This window comes from Lethenteron reissneri, chromosome 67 (genome assembly GCF_015708825.2).
Source record: "Lethenteron reissneri isolate LAM-NWPU_2019-01 chromosome 67, ASM1570882v1, whole genome shotgun sequence".
In the NCBI taxonomy this organism is placed as follows: Eukaryota; Metazoa; Chordata; class Hyperoartia; order Petromyzontiformes; family Petromyzontidae; genus Lethenteron; species Lethenteron reissneri.
The window spans coordinates 5,074,416-5,095,695 of NC_083845.1; the positions used below are offsets into that span (position 1 = coordinate 5,074,416).

Here is a 21,280-nt window from a genome sequence, read left to right on the forward strand (position 1 = left end):
TCCCCCCTGTCTCCCCGTGTCTCTCTCCCCTCTCTCCCATGTCTCTTTGTCTCTCTGTGTCTCCCCGGTCTCTCTCCCCGTGTCTTCTCCTCTGTCTCCCCCTGTCTCTCCCCTGTCTCTCCGTGTCTCTCTCTTCTTGTCTCCCCGTGTCTCTCTCCCCGTGTCTCCCCCCTGTCTCCCCGTGTCTCCCCTGTCTCCCCGTGTCCCCCTGTCTCCCCGTGTCTCCCCCCTGTCTCCCCTGTCCCCCCTGTCTCCCCGTGTCCCCCTGTCTCCCCGTGTCTCCCGTGTCTCCCCCTGTCTCCCCGTGTCTCCCCCTGTCTCCCCGTGTCTCCCCCTGTCTCCCCGTGTCTCCCCCCTGTCTCCCCGTGTCTCCCCCTGTCTCCCCGTGTTCCCCCCTGTTCCGTGTCTCTCCGTGTCTCCCGTGTCTCCCCTGTCTCCCCGTGTCTCCCCTGTCTCCCCGTGTCTCTCCGTGTCTCCCCCTGTCTCCCGTGTCTCCCCTGCTTCTCCCGAGACCCTGAGTCTCCCCGCTCTCTTGACTAACGTGTGCCGTGCAGAAGGCCCATTGACCGAAACGTCGCCTATTAGATATTATTCAATGCCGTTTTAAAGCCGCGGTTTTATTCTGTTAAATCAGCTTAATAACGCGTCGGCTTTCGAGACCAATATTATACAAAATAAAAGCGGGAGGGGATTTTGGTGTTAGATCGCTAATAAAATGCGTTCTTGATTTAAAGCTTCCGTGACTGCAGCGATTCATATTCTTGGTTCTTTCGGTAAAGTCACGTACAAGGGAAATAATAAAATAATAAAAATATAAAACAATAAAATTATCACGACGTTTCGACTGCAACACAAGCAATCATCATCAGATGATTGATTGTGTTACAACTCTGATAATGATAATGTATGCACTGTCCTTGAAGTTGATTGGTCCACACCCGAGACAGCTTTTCTTAGAGCCTAGTCTCCATTGGTGTTGGACCAGATGACGCCAAAAGGCGTATCATTTTCAGAGTTGTTTCTTTTTGTTTGCATTTTGACTGCTTGTGTTGTGGTTATTGCAAACATGATCCCTTGTATAAAGGTGTCAGTTTTTGTACCAGTTGAAAGGGTAAAAACCTATTACTATATTTTGCCACTGGTAAAGGAGATGTCTCATAGTGTAAATGCTTACTTACCCCGAGCTCTCAATACTCTGATAGTGCGTTGTTTTTGAGTTGTACGCCTTTTGGCGTCATCTGGTCCAACACCAATGGAGACTAGGCTCTAAGAAAAGCTGTCTCGGGTGTGGACCAATCAACTTCAAGGACAGTGCATATCATCATTATCATCATCAGAGTTGTTTATTTTTGTTTGCATTTTGACTGCTTGTGTTGTGGTTATTGCAAACATGATGCCTTGTATAAAGGTGTCAGATTTTGTACCAGTTGATAGGGTAAAAACCTAACCTATTACTATATTTTGCAACTGGTAAAGGAGATGTCTCATAGTGTAAAATCATTGTCGTTAAGCCCCTCCACCATCCGACCAGATTGTCACCGATGTATTGTTCAGATTGTGACCGTTAAAGTTCAAGCCCCTTCCTTGCCAGTACAATTCGAGGTAATCAAACCCTCTATAAATGTATGTTACCCTGTGGGAATCCGTGTACCCCATGTCACCCTATGAAAATGAGTTTTCACCATGGGTTGACTGAGTCCATCATCATCATTCATCCCTCCATGCGGGGCGGATAAAGCAATCACCACTTTGTGTGGAAGTCACCAGCAGTTGTCATCTAGAGAGACTTCCCTACCCCCGTCATAGCAACGTGGAGTTTCCCACTAACTGGCTCTAGAGGGGCTGTAAACATTTCCAGTGTTGGATGATTTGGGCAGGAACTCGCACTTAGGCCTTTTAATCTGACGTCCCTCGCCACCGATCTGGCCGTGGCCAGGAATCAAACTCGGACAGTCGGGTTCAGAGTGTTGCATGCTGCTAACCGCTGCGCCACCGTTCCCCCCCCCCCCCCCCAACACCGTCTTGTGTGATGCTCGACAAGTCGTGTAGCGAGAGACGTGGAGCGAGAGTCGGGGACCTCGCTACCACCAGCCGCGACTCGGCTGCCAAGGAGGAAGTGCGGCCAACGTGTGGTGAGATCGCACACGCGGAACACACGCACGTGGTACACACACACACGCGGTACACACACACACGTGGTACACACGCAGTACACACACACACGGTACACACACACACGGGACACACACACACGGGACACACACGCACGGTACACACACACGCGGTACACACACACACGGTACACACACACACGGGACACACACGCACGGTACACACACACGCGGAACACACACATGCGGTACACACATGCGTGGTACACACACACACGGGACACACACGCGGAACACACACATGCGGAACACACACATGCGGTACACACATGCGTGGTACACACACACGCGGTACACACACACACGCGGAACACACACGCGGTACACACACACCGGAACACACACATGCGGTACACACATGCGTGGTACACACACACACGGGACACACCACGGTACACACACATGCGGAACACACACATGCGGTCACACATGCGTGGTACACACACACCGGTACACACACACACGCGGAACACACACGCGGAACACACACATGCGGTACACACACATGCGGTACACACATGCGTGGTACACACACACGCGGTACACACCACACGTACACACACACACGCGGTCCACACACACGCGGGTACACACACACACGGTACACACACGCGGTACGCACACACACGGTACACACACACACGGTACACACACACACGTACGCACACACGGGACACACTCGCAAGCGGAACACACTGACGTGCTGACACGCGGAACGCACTGTCACGTGGAACGCACACACAAGGAACACGCTGACACGCTGTACACACACACAAGGACCACGCGGTACGCACACATGCGCAATACACTGGCACACAGAACACCGCATTACACCGATGCATGGAACACACTGACGCGCTGATACACGGTACGCACACACAGGACACACTCGCACACACAGAACACCGCAGTATAAACGCGAAACACTAATGCGCACAACACACTGATGCAATGACACGTGGTACGCACACACGCGGCAAATACTAACACACTAACACCACTGACACACAGCACACACACACACAGAGCACACTGACACGCGGTACACACACGGGTACACACACACGCGGAACACACTGACATGCAAAACACTGCAGTACACACACACGTGTGGAGCACACTGACACGTGGAATGCACTGACACACTGACAAGTACACACACACACCCATGAAACGCACTGAAACGTACACACGGAATAAAACACCGTTACACGTGGACCGCACTGACACGCAGTACACGCATACATGAGGAACACACTCTGAGGCGCTGACGCACACTGACACGCTGACACACGCTGACACGCTGACACACGCAGACAATCTTCCCATTCTCACTGCATGTCACATGACCGGGACGCAGTGAGATTCGCAGTGAAGCAGCTGCTGCTGTATGTGTGCCGTTTCGTTTAGTTTTTAGTTTAGTTTAATGGTGTGGGTGCCGCTGCACGGGCATTCCACTCTGTATGTGTGCCGTTTGGTTTAGTTTTTAGTTTAGTTAATGGTATGGGTGCCGCTGCACGGGCATTCCACTCTATCGACTTCCTACAGATGCTGCAGCCGTGCCAGTGATGATGACACTCATCTTAGCGCTGTCGCAGTGTTTCCTCGTGCTGCTGTGACGGTGGGAGTCGGGCAGCGCTGAGTACACGGTGCTGTGAGTACACGGTGCGTTATCGCAGTGTCTACTAGTGGTGAGTGATAGTGGGAGTCTAGGGCGGTGCTGTTAGTGCACGGTGCTGTGAGTGCACAGTGCTGTGAGTACACGGTGCTGTGAGTACACGGTGCGTTATCGCAGTGTCTACTAGTGGTGAGTGACAGTGGGAGTCTGGGGCGGTGCTGTGAGTACATGGTGCGTTATCGCAGTGTCTCTGAGTGGTGAGTGACAGTGGGAGTCTAGGGCGGTGTTGTCAGTGTGCGGTGCTGTGAGTACACGGTGCGTAATCGCAGTGTCTACTAGTGGTGAGTGACAGTGGGAGTCTGGGGCAGTGCTGTGAGTACACGGTGCTGTGAGTGTGTGGTGCGTTATTGCAGTGTCTCTGAGTGGTGAGTGACAGTGGGAGTCTGGGGCGGTGCTGTGAGTACACGGTGCTGTGAGTACACGGTGCGTTATCGCAGTGTCTACTAGTGGTGAGTGACAGTGGGAGTCTAGGGCGGTGCTGTGAGTACACGGTGCTGTGAGTACACGGTGCGCTATCGCAGTGTCTCTGAGTGGTGAGTGACAGTGGGAGTCTGGGGCGGTGCTGTGAGTGTGCGGTGCTGTGAGTACATGGTGCGTTATCGCAGTGTCTACTAGTGGTGAGTGACAGTGGGAGTCGGGGCGGTGCTGTGAGTACGCGGTGCGTTATTGCAGTGTCTCTGAGTGGTGAGTGACAGTGGGAGTCTGGGGCGGTGCTGTGAGTGTGCGGTGCTGTGAGTACACGGTGCGTAATCGCAGTGTCTACTAGTGGTGAGTGACAGTGGGGAGTCTAGGGCGGTGCTGTGAGTACACGGTGCGTTATCGCAGTATCTACTAGTAGTGAGTGACAGTGAGAGTCTGGGGCGGTGCTGTGAGTGTGCAGTGCTTTGAGTACATGGTGCTGTGAGTACACGGTGCTGTGAGTACACGGTGCGTTATCGCAGTGTCTACTAGTGGTGAGTGACAGTGGGAGACTGGGGCGGTGCTGTGAGTACACGGTGCGTTGTCGCAGTGTCTACTAGTGGTGAGTGACAGTGGGAGTCTAGGGCGGTGCTAGTGAGTACATGGTGCGCTGTCGCAGTGTCTACTAGTGGTGAGTGACAGTGGGAGTCTAGGGCGGTGCTGTGAGTGCACGGTGCGTTATCGCAGTGTCTACTAGTGGTGAGTGACAGTGGGAGTCTGGAGCGGTGCTGTGAGTGTGCGGTGCTGTGAGTACACGGTGCGTTATCGCAGTGTCTACTAGTGGTGAGTGACAGTGGGAGTCTGGGCGGTGCTGTGAGTGTGCGGTGCTGTGAGTACACGGTGCGTTATCGCAGTGTCTACTAGTGGTGAGTGACAGTGGGAGTCTGGGGCGGTGCTGTGAGTACACGGTGCTGTGAGTACACGGTGCGTTATCGCAGTGTCTACTAGTGGTGAGTGACAGTGGGAGTCTAGGGCGGTGCTGTGAGTACACGGTGCTGTGAGTGCACGGTGCGTTATCGCAGTGTCTACTAGTGGTGAGTGACAGTGGGAGTCTGGGGCGGTGCTGTGAGTGTGCGGTGCTGTGAGTACACGGTGCTGTGAGTACACGGTGCTGTGAGTACACGGTGCGTTATCGCAGTGTCTACTAGTGGTGAGTGACAGTGGAGTCTAGGGCGGTGCTGTGAGTGTGCGGTGCTGTGAGTACACGGTGCGTTATCGCAGTGTCTACTAGTGGTGAGTGACAGTGGGAGTCTGGGGCGGTGCTGTGAGTACACGGTGCGTTATCGCAGTGTCTCTGAGTGGTGAGTGATAGTGGGAGTCCTAGGGCGGTGCTGTGAGTGTGCGGTGCTGTGAGTACACGGTGCGTTATCGCAGTGTCTACTAGTGGTGAGTGACAGTGGGAGTCTGGGGCGGTGCTGTGAGTACACGGTGCGTTATCGCAGTGTCTACTAGTGGTGAGTGATAGTGGGAGTCTTGGCAGTGCTGTGAGTGTGCGGTGCTGTGAGTACACGGTGCGTTATCGCAGTGTCTACTAGTGGTGAGTGACAGTGGGAGTCTGGGGCGGTGCTGTGAGTGTGCGGTGCTGTGAGTACACGGTGCGTTATCGCAGTGTCTACTAGTGGTGAGTGATAGTGGGAGTCTAGGGCGGTGCTGTGAGTGTGCAGTGCTGTGAGTACATGGTGCGTTATCGCAGTGTCTACTAGTGGTGAGTGACAGTGGGAGTCTAGGGCGGTGCTGTGAGTGTGCAGTGCTGTGAGTACATGGTGCGTTATCGCAGTGTCTACTAGTGGTGAGTGACAGTGGGAGTCTGGGGCGGTGCTGTGAGTACACGGTGCTGTGAGTACACGGTGCTGTGAGTACACGGTGCGTTATCGCAGTGTCTACTAGTGGTGAGTGACAGTGGGAGTCTGGGGCGGTGCTGTCAGTGTGCGGTGCTGTGAGTACACGGTGCGTTATCGCAGTGTCTACTAGTGGTGAGTGACAGTGGGAGTCTAGGGCGGTGCTGTGAGTACATGGTGCGTAATCGCAGTGTCTCCGAGTGGTGAATCATAGTGGGAGTCTGGGGCGGTGCTGTGAGTGTGCGGTGCGCTGCACTGCTGGTGAGATAGGGAAGTGAATGCGGTGTTGGTAACGCGTCGAGTGTGACACAAGCACCGGTATTGATCCGCGACACGGGCCGCTGCCCGCGTCTCCGTGTGTCCCCACGCGTCCTCTGATGTGTCTCCGCGAGACTCGGTGCGTCGCCGTGAGTCTCCGTGTGTCTCCGTGTCCACTTGTGCCTTCCTTTGTGTGCCCTTCCATGTCACGATATGTCATCCTGCGTCTCTCTATGTTTCCTAGATTCTCCCCGTGTCCCTTTGTATGTCTCCGTGTTCCCCTGTGCCTCCCTCTAGCCCCCTGTGTGCCCTAACATCTCTCCGTATCTCCCTGTATGCTTGTGGCCCCCTCTGCCTCCGTCTATCCCCGTGTCTCTCTGTGTCCCCTTGTCCCCCTGCTGTCCCCCGCCGTATCTCAACTGTGCGCTTGAGTCTCGTTCTGTCAGTCCTCTCGATATGAAAACGCTCCGCGAGGGAAAACGTCCAAACATCCCAGTGCAGGACCCTCCTTGGGAAGCGTCTTGAGACTCGATGAATCTTTGCTCGATGAACAACTCTCTTGATCAATCTTGCTTTTGAAATGCATTCTTGTGCCTCCGTGTCTCCGTGTGTCTCTGGTTTCAGCAGCACCAGCACTTGCAGAAGCATCAGCAGCAGCAGCAGCATCACCAGCAGCAGCATCAGCAACACCACCATCAGCAGCATCACCAGCAGTAGCATCAGCAACACCAGCAGCATCAACAGCAGCAAAAACAGCATCAGCAGGAGCATCAGCAGTAGCATCAGCAACACCAGCAGCATCAACAGCAGCAAAAACAGCAGCACCAGCAGCAGCATCACCAGCAGTAGCATCAGCAACACCAGCAGCATCAACAGCAGCAAAAACATCACCAGAAGTAGCATCAGCAACACCAGCAGCATCAACAGCAGCATCAACAGCAGCATCAGCAACACCAGCAGCATCACCAGCAGTAGCATCAGCAGCATCACCAGCAGTAGCATCAGCAACACCAGCAGCATCAACAGCAGCAAAGACAGCATCAGCAGCAGCAGGAGCAACACCAGCATCAGCAGCAGTAGCATCAGCATCACCAGCAGCATCAACAGCAGCATAAACAGCATCACCAGCAGCAGGAGCATCAGCAGCATCACCAGCAGTAGCATCAGCAACACCAGCAGCATCAACAGCAGCATCAACAGCAGCAAAGACAGCATCAGCAGCAGCAGGAGCAACACCAGCATCAGCAGCAGTAGCATCAGCATCACCAGCAGCATCAACAGCAGCATAAACAGCATCACCAGCAGCAGGAGCATCAGCAAGGTCAGCAGCAGAAGAAGCAAAAGCAGCACTCGCAGCAGAAGCAGCAGGAACATCAGCACCATCGTCATCATCGTCGTCGTCATCATCAGCCGGGATGAGGAGGATGAGAGGGAGGGGCCGCACGCCCAGCCCGGGCCCCGCCGGGTCCCCAGCGCGCAGCCCGTCCCCGGGGACGGGGCCCCAACGGGGGTCCTCACGCACCGGTGGGGGGGGGCCTGGCGGAGGTTCCGTGACCCCCGTGACCCCCGTGGCACAGGCAGCAGCAGCAGCGGGGCAACCTCACAGCTCGCGCGACAACAGCGATGGTGAGGGGGGGGGGGGCCGGGGTCACGGAGGGACCGGAGGGGGGGGAGGGGCCACCCTTTCCCACGTGGGTTTTGGGCCGCGCCGCTGAGAGAGCGTCAGAGGTCGCAACCGGGTACCCGATACCCGTACCCTACCCGATACCCGGCTATCCGTACCCGGCTGGGTACGGGTACGGGTACCGTTTGCAACCCTGGTGCGGCCGGGTACGGGGACGGGTAGGCCGTGAGTCACTGGTGAGTCACCGTTTGTCACTCATTTCGGGTAGGGTACGGGTAGGGAACGGGTACCCGTACCCGTATCCGGCCAGGTACCGGTACGGGTACCCATTTGTGACCCTGGTGCAGCCGGGTACGGGTAAGGAATCAAAACCCGTTTGCGACCTCTGCTGTGCTTTGCTGTTACGCGTGACGATAACTATAAATCATAGTTTTAGTTTCACATCGCGTCGGTCATGCTCATTGCATCTCACAACGCTGCACAATAATGACATGCATAATCACGTTAAGGGATGAATGCTATATTCGGAGGGTTTCATATTAAGTAAATTAAACCCTGAGAAATTTTATTTTATATATTAAAAACAAAAAATGATCGCGTTTCACTCGGCATGCTGGGAGCTTCTACACGAATTGGGTTTTCAGTTCCCAGCTGCATGTGTGCGTGCACCTGTGTATGTGTGTGCCTGTGTGTGGGGAGCGATGCACCTAGCCTGGCACAAGCGCCATGGTGACCAATAGCGGTGGTGGTTGTTGTTGTTGGAAAGCGGTGGCGCAGTGGTTCGTGCAATCCCGGCGGGCCGACTTCGATTCCCGCTCGTGGCCAATTTCAGTGACGGCGAATATTTGAACCGGTCCTGGGTCTCTCTTATGTCGACTCAGCCTTAAATTAGTACCTGGTGCACTATCTAAACATCTCCACTAGGGAGACAAAAGCGGCCGGGCATGGTGCTGCTGGCCACCCACCCCCTCGTGTGCCGTGCCGGCCTTCGTCGGTGCTGCTACTCGCTAACGCCACATGCCCCAAATAGTCCGTGAAGGCTACACGGGGGATCTTTGTGTTGCCCGTGTGCACGCGCGGTGCCAGCAGAGGAGCGGGAGGAGGGAGGGGAGCTGTCGGCACGTGGCGACGCCGTCCCGGTGGAGGAGGGCGTGCGCTACATCACCGAGGCGTTGCTGCGCCGCGTGAGCCGGCAGGAGGACCTGGCGCTCGTGCGCTCCCTCAACCTGGCGCTGGCGCGCGACGGCGGCAAGAAGTTCCGCGTACGGCACAGACGCGGGGCAGACACGGCGCGCAGACACTGCACAGACGCGGGGCAGACACGGCGCGCAGACACTGCACAGACGCGGGGCAGACACGGCGCGCAGACACTGCACAGACGCGGGGCAGACACGGCGCGCAGACACTGCACAGACGCGGGGCAGACACGGCGCGCAGACACTGCACAGACGCGGGGCAGACACGGCGCGCAGACACTGCACAGATGCGGGGCAGACACGGCACAGACGCGGGGCAGACACGGCGCGCAGACACTGCACAGATGCGGGGCAGACACGGCACAGACGCGGGGCAGACACGGCGCGCAGACACTGCACAGACGCGGGGCAGACACGGCGCGCAGACACTGCACAGATGCGGGGCAGACACGGCGCGCAGACACCGCACAGACACGGAATAGACACGGCACAGACGCGGAATAGACACGGCGCGCAGACACCACACAGACACGGAATAGACACGGCACAGACGCGGAATAGACACGGCGCGCAGACACCGCACAGACACGGCACAGACACCGCACAGACACGGCACAGACACGGCACAGACACGGCACAGACACGGCACAGACGCGGAATAGACACGGCACAGACGCGGAATAGACACGGCGCGCAGACACGGCACAGACACGGCACAGACACGGCACAGACATGGCACAGATGCGGGGCAGACACGGCGCGCAGACACCGCACAGACACGGCACAGACACGGCACAGACACGGAATAGACACGGCACAGACACGGAACGTACTTGCCGCAGACAAGGACCAGACATGGCACAGACACGGATCATACTCACTGCAGACACGGCACAGACGCGGAATGGACATGGCACAGACACGGAACGTACTCGGTGCAGACACGGAATAGACACGGCACAGACACGGAATAGACACGGCACAGACAGGGAATAGACACGGCACAGACACGGAACGTATTTGGCACACACACATGGACAGGAGCGGCCCGTCCATATAGGCGAACTAGGCGGTGGCCTAGGGCGCCAAGTTCAGTGGGGTGCCAAATTCTATTAAAAAAATACAAAAATATACAAACAATATAACGACAACGTAATTGTTTCAATTCCCGTGCGTGTACAGAGGGAATATGAATTATATTTCATCTCTCAACATTTTTGGGAATGCATTGGTCGGACAGACGGACAATCCGAATAATTATGCCTCTGTTTAAAACAATACGCTTAAAAAAAACATTAAATGGAAAAGAGGGGCAAAATTCTAGATTTGAAGCTTTCGTGACTGCAAGGATTCATACTCTTTGGTCTTGTCGGTAAAGTCACGTAGGTAAAAAAATAAAATAAAATAAATGAAAACAACTAAATTAAATCACGACGTTTCGGGCGCAACACAAGCGTCCTTCTTCAGGGCGGGGACAACGTAGCGAAAGCACAACCGCTTAAGTGTGTCTCAGAGATGGCTGTGACGAGAGGTTATATAGTCACGGGGGATGGAGGGAAGGGCAAAATGTTTACCAGTTTACCAAGTACCTGAGCCTTGATCATTGTTTTTTTACCCTTCTATCTGGCAACAAAACTGACACCTTTTTTACAAGGAGTCATGTTTACACCAACCACAATACATGCGGTCATAATGCAAACAAAAAACATAACTCTGATAATGTGCACTGTCCTTGAAGTTGATTGGTCCACACCCGAGACAGCTTTCCTTAGAGCCTAGTCTCACATGGGTTGGACCAGATGACGCCAAAAGGCGCACAACTCAAAGACAATGCACCATCAGAGTATGAGAGCTCGGGGTAAGAATTTACACCATTGGAACCTCATTTTGCCAGTAAAAAATATGATAATTGTTTTTTTACCCTTCTATCTGGTAACAAAACTGACACCTTTTTTACAAAGAGTCATGTTTGCATAGACCACAATACCTACGGTCATAATACAAACAAAAAACATAACTCAGATAATGTATGCACTGTCCTTGAAGTTGATTGGTCCACACCCGAGACAGCTTTCCTTAGAGCCTAGTCTCACATGGGTTGGACCAGATGACGCCAAAAGGCGCACAACTCAAAGACAATGCACCATCAGAGTATGAGAGCTCGGGTGAAGCATTTACACCATTGGAACCTCATTTCTTTTTTTTGCATTATGACTGCAGGTATTGTGGTCTATGTAAACATGACTCCTTGTAGAAAAAGATGTCAGTTTTGTTGCCAGATAGAAGGGTACAAAACCAATTATCATATTTTTTACTGGCAAATGAGGTTCCAATGGTGTAAATACCTCAGCCTTGATCTGCCAATTGCATGGTTCGCCTAGGGCGCCAGTTGCTGGCAGCTAGTCTAGGGCCGCCCCTGGACTAGATACGTGGTGTCGTGCACACATGCTCTCCGCCCCGTGTGTACTGCACATACAGCCTCACCCCTCTGTCGTGCGTGCTGCACAGTACATAGAGAACCTGGAGCGCTGTGAGCGGCTGGAGGTGCTCACGTTGAGTCACAACGTCATCGAGAAGATGGAGCACATGGAGCGGCTGGGGTCCCTACGCGAGCTCCACCTGTCCCACAACCTCATCAGGTACGGCCTGTCACACACCCTGTCGCAGCCTCGATACTTACAGACTCTCTCTCACTCACACACACACACACACGTCACAACCTCAATACTCACAGCCTGTCTCACTCACACACACACACGTCACAACCTCAATACTCACAGACTCTCTCACTCACACACACACGTCACAACCTCAATACTTACAGCATCTCTCTCTCACACACACGCACACACGTCACAACCTCAATACTTACAGCATGTCTCTCTCACTCACACACACACGTCACAACCTCAATACTTACAGACTCTCTTTCTCACACACACACACACACACGTCACAACCTCAATACTCACAGACTCTCTCTCACACACACACACCTCGTCACAACCTCAATACTCACAGACTCTCTCACTCACACACACACACACGTCACAACCTCAATACTCACAGACGCTCTCTCACTCACACACACACGTCACAACCTCAATACTCACAGACTCTCTCTCACACACACACACACTCGGCACAACCTCAATACTCACAGACTCTCTCTCTCACACACACACACACACGTCACAACCTCAATACTCACAGACTCTCTCTCTCTCACACACACACCTCGTCACAACCTCAATACTCACAGACTCTCTCTCACTCACACACACACACCTCGTCACAACCTCAATACTCACAGACTCTCTCACTCACACACACACACACACGTCACAACCTCAATACTCACAGACTCTCTCACTCACACACACACACACACACACGTCACAACCTCAATACTCACAGACTCTCTCTCACACACACACACACGTCACAACCTCAATACTCACAGACTCTCTCTCACACTCACACACACACACCTCGTCGCAACCTCAATACTCACAGACTCTCTCTCTCACACACACACACACACGTCACAACCTCAATACTCACAGACTCTCTCATACACACACACACACCTCGTCGCAACCTCAATACTCACAGACTCTCTCTCTCACACACACACACCTCGTCGCAACCTCAATACTCACAGACTCTCTCACTCACACACACACACACACGTCACAACCTCAATACTCACAGACTCTCTCTCTCACACACACACACACCTCGTCGCAACCTCAATACTCACAGACTCTCTCTCTCACACACACACACACACCTCGTCACAACCTCAATACTCACAGACTCTCTCACTCACACACACACACACCTCGTCACAACCTCAATACTCACAGACTCTCACACTCACACACACACACCTCGTCACAACCTCAATACTCACAGACTCTCTCACACTCACACACACACACCTCGTCACAACCTCAATACTCACAGACTCTCTCACACTCACACACACACACCTCGTCGCAACCTCAATACTCACAGACTCTCTCACACTCACACACACACACGTCGTCGCAAACTCAATACTCACAAACTCTCTCTCGCTCACACACCCACCTCGTCGCAACCTCAATACTCACAGACTCTCTCGCTCACACACACACACACACACGTCGTCGCAAACTCAATACTCACAGACTCTCTCGCTCACACACACACACACACACCTCGTCACAACCTCAATACTCACAGACTCTCTCTCTCACACACACACACACACACCTCGTCACAACCTCAATACTCACAGACTCTCTCGCTCACACACACACACACCTCGTCACAACCTCAATACTCACAGACTCTCTCGCTCACACACACACACACCTCGTCACAACCTCAATACTCACAGACTCTCTCGCTCACACACACACACACACGTCGTCGCAAACTCAATACTCACAGACTCTCTCACACTCACGTCGTCACAAACTCACCAAAACCGAGTCACAACCTCGTCAGGTACGGCCGTCTCACACTCACGCACCTGCACCCTACACCCAGGACCCTGCACTCAGCACCCTGCATCCTGCACCTGCACTCTGTAGCCCTCTCTGTCAAAGTGTCCCACACAGTCGTGGAATACCCTCACTGACACCTGGGTAGGGAGCACAGTGACAGTGACAGTCACTGCTACTGCGACTGCCACTGCCACTGTCACAGTGACTGTCACAGTCACTGCCACTGCGACTGACACTGTAACTGACACAGTGACTGACACAGTGACAGTGACAGTCACTGCGACTGCCACTGTAACTGACACAGTGAGTGACACAGTGACTGACACTGACACTGCCACTGCGACTGCCACTGTAACTGACACAGTGAGTGACACAGTGACTGACACTGACACTGCCACTGCGACTGCCACTGTAACTGACACAGTGAGTGACACAGTGACTGACACTGACACTGTCACTGCCACTGCGACTGCCACTGTAACTGACACAGTGAGTGACACAGTGACTGACACTGACACTGCCACTGCGACTGCCACTGTAACTGACGCAGTGAGTGACACAATGACTGACACTGTCACTGCCACTGTGACTGCCACTGTAACTGACACAGTGACTGACACAATGACTGACACTGTGACCGCTGGCAAGGAAGAGGAGGGGAGGAGTGGCGTGTATGGAGGACACCCCACGAGAGTGTTGTTGTTGTTGTTGCTGCTGCTGCTGCTGTTGTTGTTGTGTCTGCACCACCTCTGCTAGGAAGATCGAGGGCCTGGAGCACATGGCGCAGTTGCAGACGCTGGCGCTCGCCTCCAACCAATTGGAAGCCATCCCCGCGTGGCTGCCACGCCGCCTGCGCTGCCTCCGCTCGCTGGACCTCCGGGACAACAACATCACCTCGGTGAGGGGCGTGGGGAGAGTGGTGAGGAGGGGCGCTAGGGCATCGCCATGGTGATGATCGTGGTGAGGAGGTGGGGGGTAGGATATCACCATGGTGATGATCGTGGTGAGGAGGAGGGGCGCTAGGACATCGCCATGGTGATGATCGTGGTGAGGAGGAGGGGCGCTAGGATATCACCATGGTGATGATCGTGGTGAGGAGGAGGGGCGCTAGGGCATCGCCATGGTGATGATCGTGGTGAGGAGGAGGAGCGCTAGGATATCGCCATGGTGATGATCGTGGTGAGGAGGAGGGGCGCTAGGATATCGCCATGGTGATGATCGTGGTGAGGAGGAGGGGCACTAGGACATCACCATGGTGATGATCGTGGTGAGGAGGAGGGGCGCTAGGATATCGCCATGGTGATGATCGTGGTGAGGAGGAGGGGCGCTAGGATATCGCCATGGTGACGATCGTGGTGAGGAGGTGGGGCGCTAGGATATCGCCATGGTGACGATCGTGGTGAGGAGGAGGGGCGCTAGGATATCGCCATGGTGATGATCGTGGTGAGGAGAGGCGTGAGGGCATCGCCATGGTGATGATCGTGGTGAGGAGGAGGGGCGCTAGGAGATCGCCATGGTGAGGAGCGTGGTGAGGAGGAGGAGCGCTAGGAGATCGCCATGGTGAGGAGCGTGGGGAGAGTGGTGAGGAGAGGCGCTAGGATATCGCCATGGTGATGATCGTGGTGAGGAGGAGGGGCGCTAGGGCATCGCCATGGTGATGATCGTGGTGAGGAGAGGCGCGAGGGCATCGCCATGGTGACGATCGTGGTGAGGAGAGGCGCGAGGGCATCGCCATGGTGAGGAGCGTGGGGAGAGTGGTGAGGAGAGGCGCTAGGGCATCGCCATGGTGATGATCGTGGTGAGGAGAGGCGCGAGGGCATCGCCATGGTGGCGATCGTGGTGAGGAGGAGGGGCGCTAGGACATCGCCACGGTGAAGAGGGTGGGGAGTGGGGAGGGGTGTGTAAACATCACCACCGTGGAGATAAAGGTGGCCGGACGTGGTGCTGGCCACCCACCCACCACCCTTTCGTGTGCCGTGCCGACCTTCATAGGTGCTCGCAAACAGCACTTGCCCCTACAGTCTGTTAAGGCTATACGGGGGATCTTTATCTTTGTGTGTGTGTGCACGCGGCGTACAGCTGCAGGACGTGAGCCGGCTGAAGGCGCTGCAGGGGTTGGTGTCGCTGGCGCTGGCGGGGAACCCCGTGGCGGCGCTACCGCACTACCGGGCGCACACGGTGTTCCACCTGCGCTCGCTCGAGCGGCTCGACGCGCAGCCCGTGAGTGACGCGGAGCGCCAACTCGCCCACCAGCGCTTCCACCTGGGTGAGCGTCGCCACCGCCCACCGCTCACCGCCTGCCACCCACAACTCACTACCCACAGCTCACTACCGTCACGATCACTGCCCACTGATAGTGGGGTAGAAGGGAAATAATAAAATATTAAAAATAAAACATAATAAAATACAATTCTCAGTGAGAATTATTTTATTATGTTTTATTTTTACTCTCAGTTAGAATTATTTTATTATTTTTTATTTCTTTTATTTTATTATTTCCCTTCTACGTGACTTTACCGAAAGAACCAAGAAGATGAATCCCTGCAGTCACGAAAGCTTTAAATCGAGACTTAAGTGCCGTGGTGGCGAATGGCGATCATTGTTGTTGTCGTCGTTGTTGTTGTTGTGCGCGCGCGTGCGAGTAGAGGAGGTGGAGCGGCTGGAAGCGGCTCTGGCCGAGCGGCAGGCCCAGCTGGAGTCGTCCTCACGGCTTCAGGAGGAGTCGGCCGCGGCCCTGCTGCAGCGCGAGCAGCAGCTGCTGGCGCTGCAGCAGGAGCGGAGCGAGCGCGACGGCTCCGTGCACGAGCTGCAGCGCGAGCTGCACACCAAGAACCAGCTGGTGCGGCGCCACGCGTACGCCAGCGGGCGCGTGCTGTGTGTGCGTGTGTGTGTGGGGGGCGTTCGTAGGTGCTACTCGCTAACAGCACTTGCCCCAACTGTCTGTTAATGCTATATAGGGGACCTTTGTATTTGTATGCGGCATTCATAGGTGCTACTCACAGCACTTGCCTCAACTGTCTGTTAATGTTCTTAGGTTTTTTTCGGTAAAGTCACGTAGGTAAAAAAAATTTAAATTAAAAAAAGTAAAATAAAATAAAAATACTTTTATTAATTTTAATTTTTTTACCTACGTGACTTTATCGAAAAAACCTAAGGAATATGAATCATTGCAGTCACGAAAGCTTCTAATCTAGAATGTCTGTTAATGCTATATAGGGGACCTTTGTATTTGCATGCGGCCTTCATAGGTGCTACTCGCTAACAGCACTTGCCCAACAGTATTTTAATGCTATATAGGGGACCTTTGTATTTGTATGCGGCCTTCATAGGTGCTACTCGCTAACAGCACTTGCCCCAACAGTCTGTTGATGCTATATAGGGGACCTTTGTATTTGTATGCGGCATTCGTAGGTGCTACTCACAGCACTTGCCCCAACAGTCTGTTAATGCGATATGGGGGAGCTTTGTATTTGTATGCGACCTGCATAGGTGCTACTCGCTAACAGCACTTGCCCCAACAGTCTGTCAAGGCTAAATGGGGGATCTTTGTAAATGTAAGTGTGTGTGTCAATGTGTGTGTGTGGAGCGGTAGTGTATCAGTTAGCGTGCTGCGCTATGAACCCGGTGACCCAAATTCAATTCTTTACACTGGTCAACACACTTTTTCTGGCATAAGGTATTCCAACGGGTGTAAGGTAATGTTGGGGTGCTGATTCCAAATCTGGCATCAGTTTTTTTTCTATCAAATATTGCATTTTCAATAAAAACTGCAGAAGAAAAATATTAAATAAATGTGGATATCTACATAAAATTATATTATAAACACACTATCCTAAAAATACAGCACCATATTTTAACACTAAAGCAGTCACTGACTCGCAACGACTTGCAATCATAAGTGACAGAGTTAATTTCGGGTAAAATCAATGAAAATGGGGTATGCCGATAGCATAAAATGAGATGTGATAGAGCAAATCTGAGATCAGATTTGGAATCAGCACCCTGAAATTAGTCTAGAACAGCTGCAAATGTCCAGGCCAGAAAACAATGTTTTTTTTTGTTGACCAGTGTTATCTGAACCTGCCGGGGGCCTCCCCTAGATCGACTCAGACTCAAATGAGTACCTGGTGCGGTGTGTAAACATCTCCGCTGGGGAGACAAAGGCGGCCGGACGTGGTGTTGCTGGCCTTTCGTAGGCGCCGCTCGCTAACAGCACTTGCCCCAGCAGCCTGTTAAAGCCTACACGGGGGGTCTTTGTCTTTGCTTTACTTCATGGGACTCTCTCCGCTCTCTCCGCGTCTCTCCTCTGCGCTTCCCGTGCCGTCGTGCGTCTGCTCTGGGTCCTCTGCTCCAAGCGCCAGCGCTAGCGGCACCGGTCCAGGTGCGTGGACGCGGCGCCAGCCCCACCGCTGAGCAAAACCCTCCCCGGGGGGGTGGCGCTCACAGCCAGCGCGGGGGTGCCGGGGTCAGGGCTCGCACACCCTAACCCCGTAACTCTTCACCCTCGAACCCCCAGGCATAGCGAACCCTCGAAACTCAGCCTTACCTGGTGCTCACACGACCCTCAGCCTGACCTCATCATCAAACCTTGCCTCGACCCCATCCTGACCTCACCCTGAGCTCATCGTAACTTCACCGTAACCTCATCCTCGCATCGTTCTTACCTTACCCTAACCCTCATCTCATCCGAACATTCTCCGAACCTCAGCCTAATGTTAACATCACCGTAAACTCGTTTTAAATCCTTTATATTAAGTTCACTTGCTTGCTTACGACCGTGCAAATCTTTCGGTCGTTTTTTAACCCACTTACCGTGATCCAATCGAGCTGACATTTTGCACACAGACTCGTTGTGCGTGACAATGTATTTTCGTGAACATTTTTTTCCAAAATTTTACACTTTTTAGGAATTATATTTATTTATTTAATTACCAATTGCTTAATGGTGGCAGACAATCATCTGACCCATAGGTGGCAGCTATCTCAAGCCAGAGGACGAGAGGACTCTAGCCGCCACGCATATAAAGGATTTATAGTGAAAAACGTTTTTTTACGGGTTAATTTTTTAAACCCCTAACCTCACCCGAACTCCTCGCCTCACCCAAACCCTAAGCCGAGCCAACCTTCTAACCTCAACCTTATGGTCACACTGACCCTACCCTGACCTCACCATCAAAGTCTTGATCCTAATCTCACCCTGACCTCATCGTAACGTTACCACATACTTCATCTAACCTCACCCCAACCTTACCCTAATCTCATTGAAAAGTCTTCTCTTAGCCTAATATTAACATACCGTAACCTCGTCCTAACCCCTAGCTTCACCCTCATATCACGCTAACACCTCACTCTGACCTCACTGGAATCATTATTGTAACCTAATCCTGCTGTTAACTTTGGCCTAACCCTAATTGTCACCTAATCCTACCTGTAACCCTACCCTACCTCTAACCCTGATCTACCCTTAACCGTACCCTACCTGTAACCCTACCCTACCTGTAACCCTGACCTACCTTCACCCTACCCTACCTATAACCCAACTCTACCTGTAACTCTACCCTACCTGTAACCCAACCCTACCTGTAACCCTACCCTACCTGTAACCCAACTCTACCTGTAACTCTACCCTACCTGTAACCCAACTCTACCTGTAACTCTACCCTACCTGTAACCCAACCCTACCTGTAACCCTGACCTACCTGTAACCCTACCCTACCTTCACCCTACCCTACCTGTAACCCTGACCTACCTGTAACCCTGACCTACCTGTAACCCTGACCTACCTTCACCCTACCCTACCTGTAACCCTGACCTACCTGTAACCCTACCCTACCTGTAACCCTACCCTACCTGTAACCCTACCCTACCTGTAACCCTACCCTACCTGTAACCCTACCCTACCTGTAACCCAACCCTACCTGTAACCCTACCCTACCTGTAACCCTACCCTACCTGTAACCCTACCCTACCTGTAACCCTACCCTACCTGTAACCCTACCCTACCTGTAACCCTACCCTACCTTTAACCCTGACCTACCTGTAACCCTACCCTACCTGTAACCCAACCCTACCTGTAACCCTACCCTACCTGTAACCCTGACCTACCTTCACCCTACCCTACCTGTAACCCTACCCTACCTGTAACCCTACCCTACCTGTAACCCTACCCTACCTGTAACCCTACCCTACCTGTAACCCTACCCTACCTGTAACCCTGACCTACCTGTAACCCTACCCTACCTGTAACCCTACCCTACCTGTAACCCTACCCTACCTGTAACCCTGACCTACCTGTAACCCTACCCTACCTGTAACTCTACCCTACCTGTAACCCTGACCTACCTGTAACCCTACCCTACCTGTAACCCTACCCTACCTGTAACCCTGACCTACCTGTAACCCTACCCTACCTGTAACCCTACCCTACCTGTAACCCTGACCTACCTTCACCCTACCCTACCTGTAACCCTACCCTACCTGTAACCCTACCCTACCTGTAACCCTGACCTACCTTCACCCTACCCTACCTGTAACCCTACCCTACCTTTAACCCTGACCTACCTGTAACCCTACCCTACCTGTAACCCTACCCTACCTGTAACCCTGACCTACCTGTAACCCTACCCTACCTGTAACCCTACCCTACCTTCACCCTACCCCAGCTGTAACCCTACCCTACCTGTAACCCTGACCTACCTGTAACCCTACCCTACCTGTAACCCTACCCTACCTGTAACCCTACCCTACCTGTAACCCTACCCTACCTGTAACCCTACCCTACCTGTAACCCTACCCTACCTGTAACCCTACCCTACCTGTAACCCTACCCTACCTGTAACCCTACCCTACCTGTAACCCTACCCTACCTGTAACCCTACCCTACCTGTAACCCTACCCTACCTGTAACCTACCCTACCTGTAACCCTGACCTACCTGTAACCCTACCCTACCTGTAACCCTACCCTACCTGTAACCCTGACCTACCTGTAACCCTACCCTACCTGTAACCCTACCCTACCTGTAACCCTGACCTACCTGTAACCCTACCCTACCTGTAACCCTACCCTACCTGTAACCCTACCCTACCTGTAACCCTGACCTACCTTCACCCTACCCTACCTGTAACCCTACCCTACCTGTAACCCTACCCTACCTGTAACCCTGACCTACCTTCACCCTACCCTACCTGTAACCCTACCCTACCTTTAAACCCTGACCTACCTGTAACCCTACCCTACCTGTAACCCTACCCTACCTGTAACCCTGACCTACCTGTAACCCTACCCTACCTGTAACCCTACCCTACCTTCACCCTACCCCAGCTGTAACCCTACCCTACCTGTAACCCTGACCTACCTGTAACCCTACCCTACCTGTAACCCTACCCTACCTGTAACCCTACCTGTAACCCTACCCTACCTGTAACCCTACCCTACCTGTAACCCTACCCTACCTGTAACCCTACCCTACCTGTAACCCTACCCTACCTGTAACCCTACCCTACCTGTAACCCTACCCTACCTGTAACCCTGACTTACCTTCACCCTACCCCAGCTGTAA

The 21,280-nt window shown here is 53.4% G+C and overlaps 1 protein-coding gene across 1 annotated transcript in view; it reads left to right on the forward strand.

Moving 5' to 3' along the window:
• Nucleotides 1-3,783: 3,783 nt before the first annotated feature.
• LOC133360117 (centriolin-like) overlaps nt 3,784-21,280 on the forward strand; it is a 50,667-nt gene continuing 33,170 nt past the window's right edge. Inside the window, exons 1-7 of the mRNA XM_061578703.1 lie at nt 3,784-3,836; nt 7,029-8,030; nt 9,118-9,290; nt 11,733-11,863; nt 14,477-14,618; nt 15,800-15,986; nt 16,366-16,559. Of these exons, the coding sequence (XP_061434687.1) occupies nt 7,820-8,030; nt 9,118-9,290; nt 11,733-11,863; nt 14,477-14,618; nt 15,800-15,986; nt 16,366-16,559 (1,038 nt within the window). The 5' untranslated portion in view covers nt 3,784-3,836; nt 7,029-7,819. The remainder of the gene's footprint in view (nt 3,837-7,028; nt 8,031-9,117; nt 9,291-11,732; nt 11,864-14,476; nt 14,619-15,799; nt 15,987-16,365; nt 16,560-21,280) is intronic.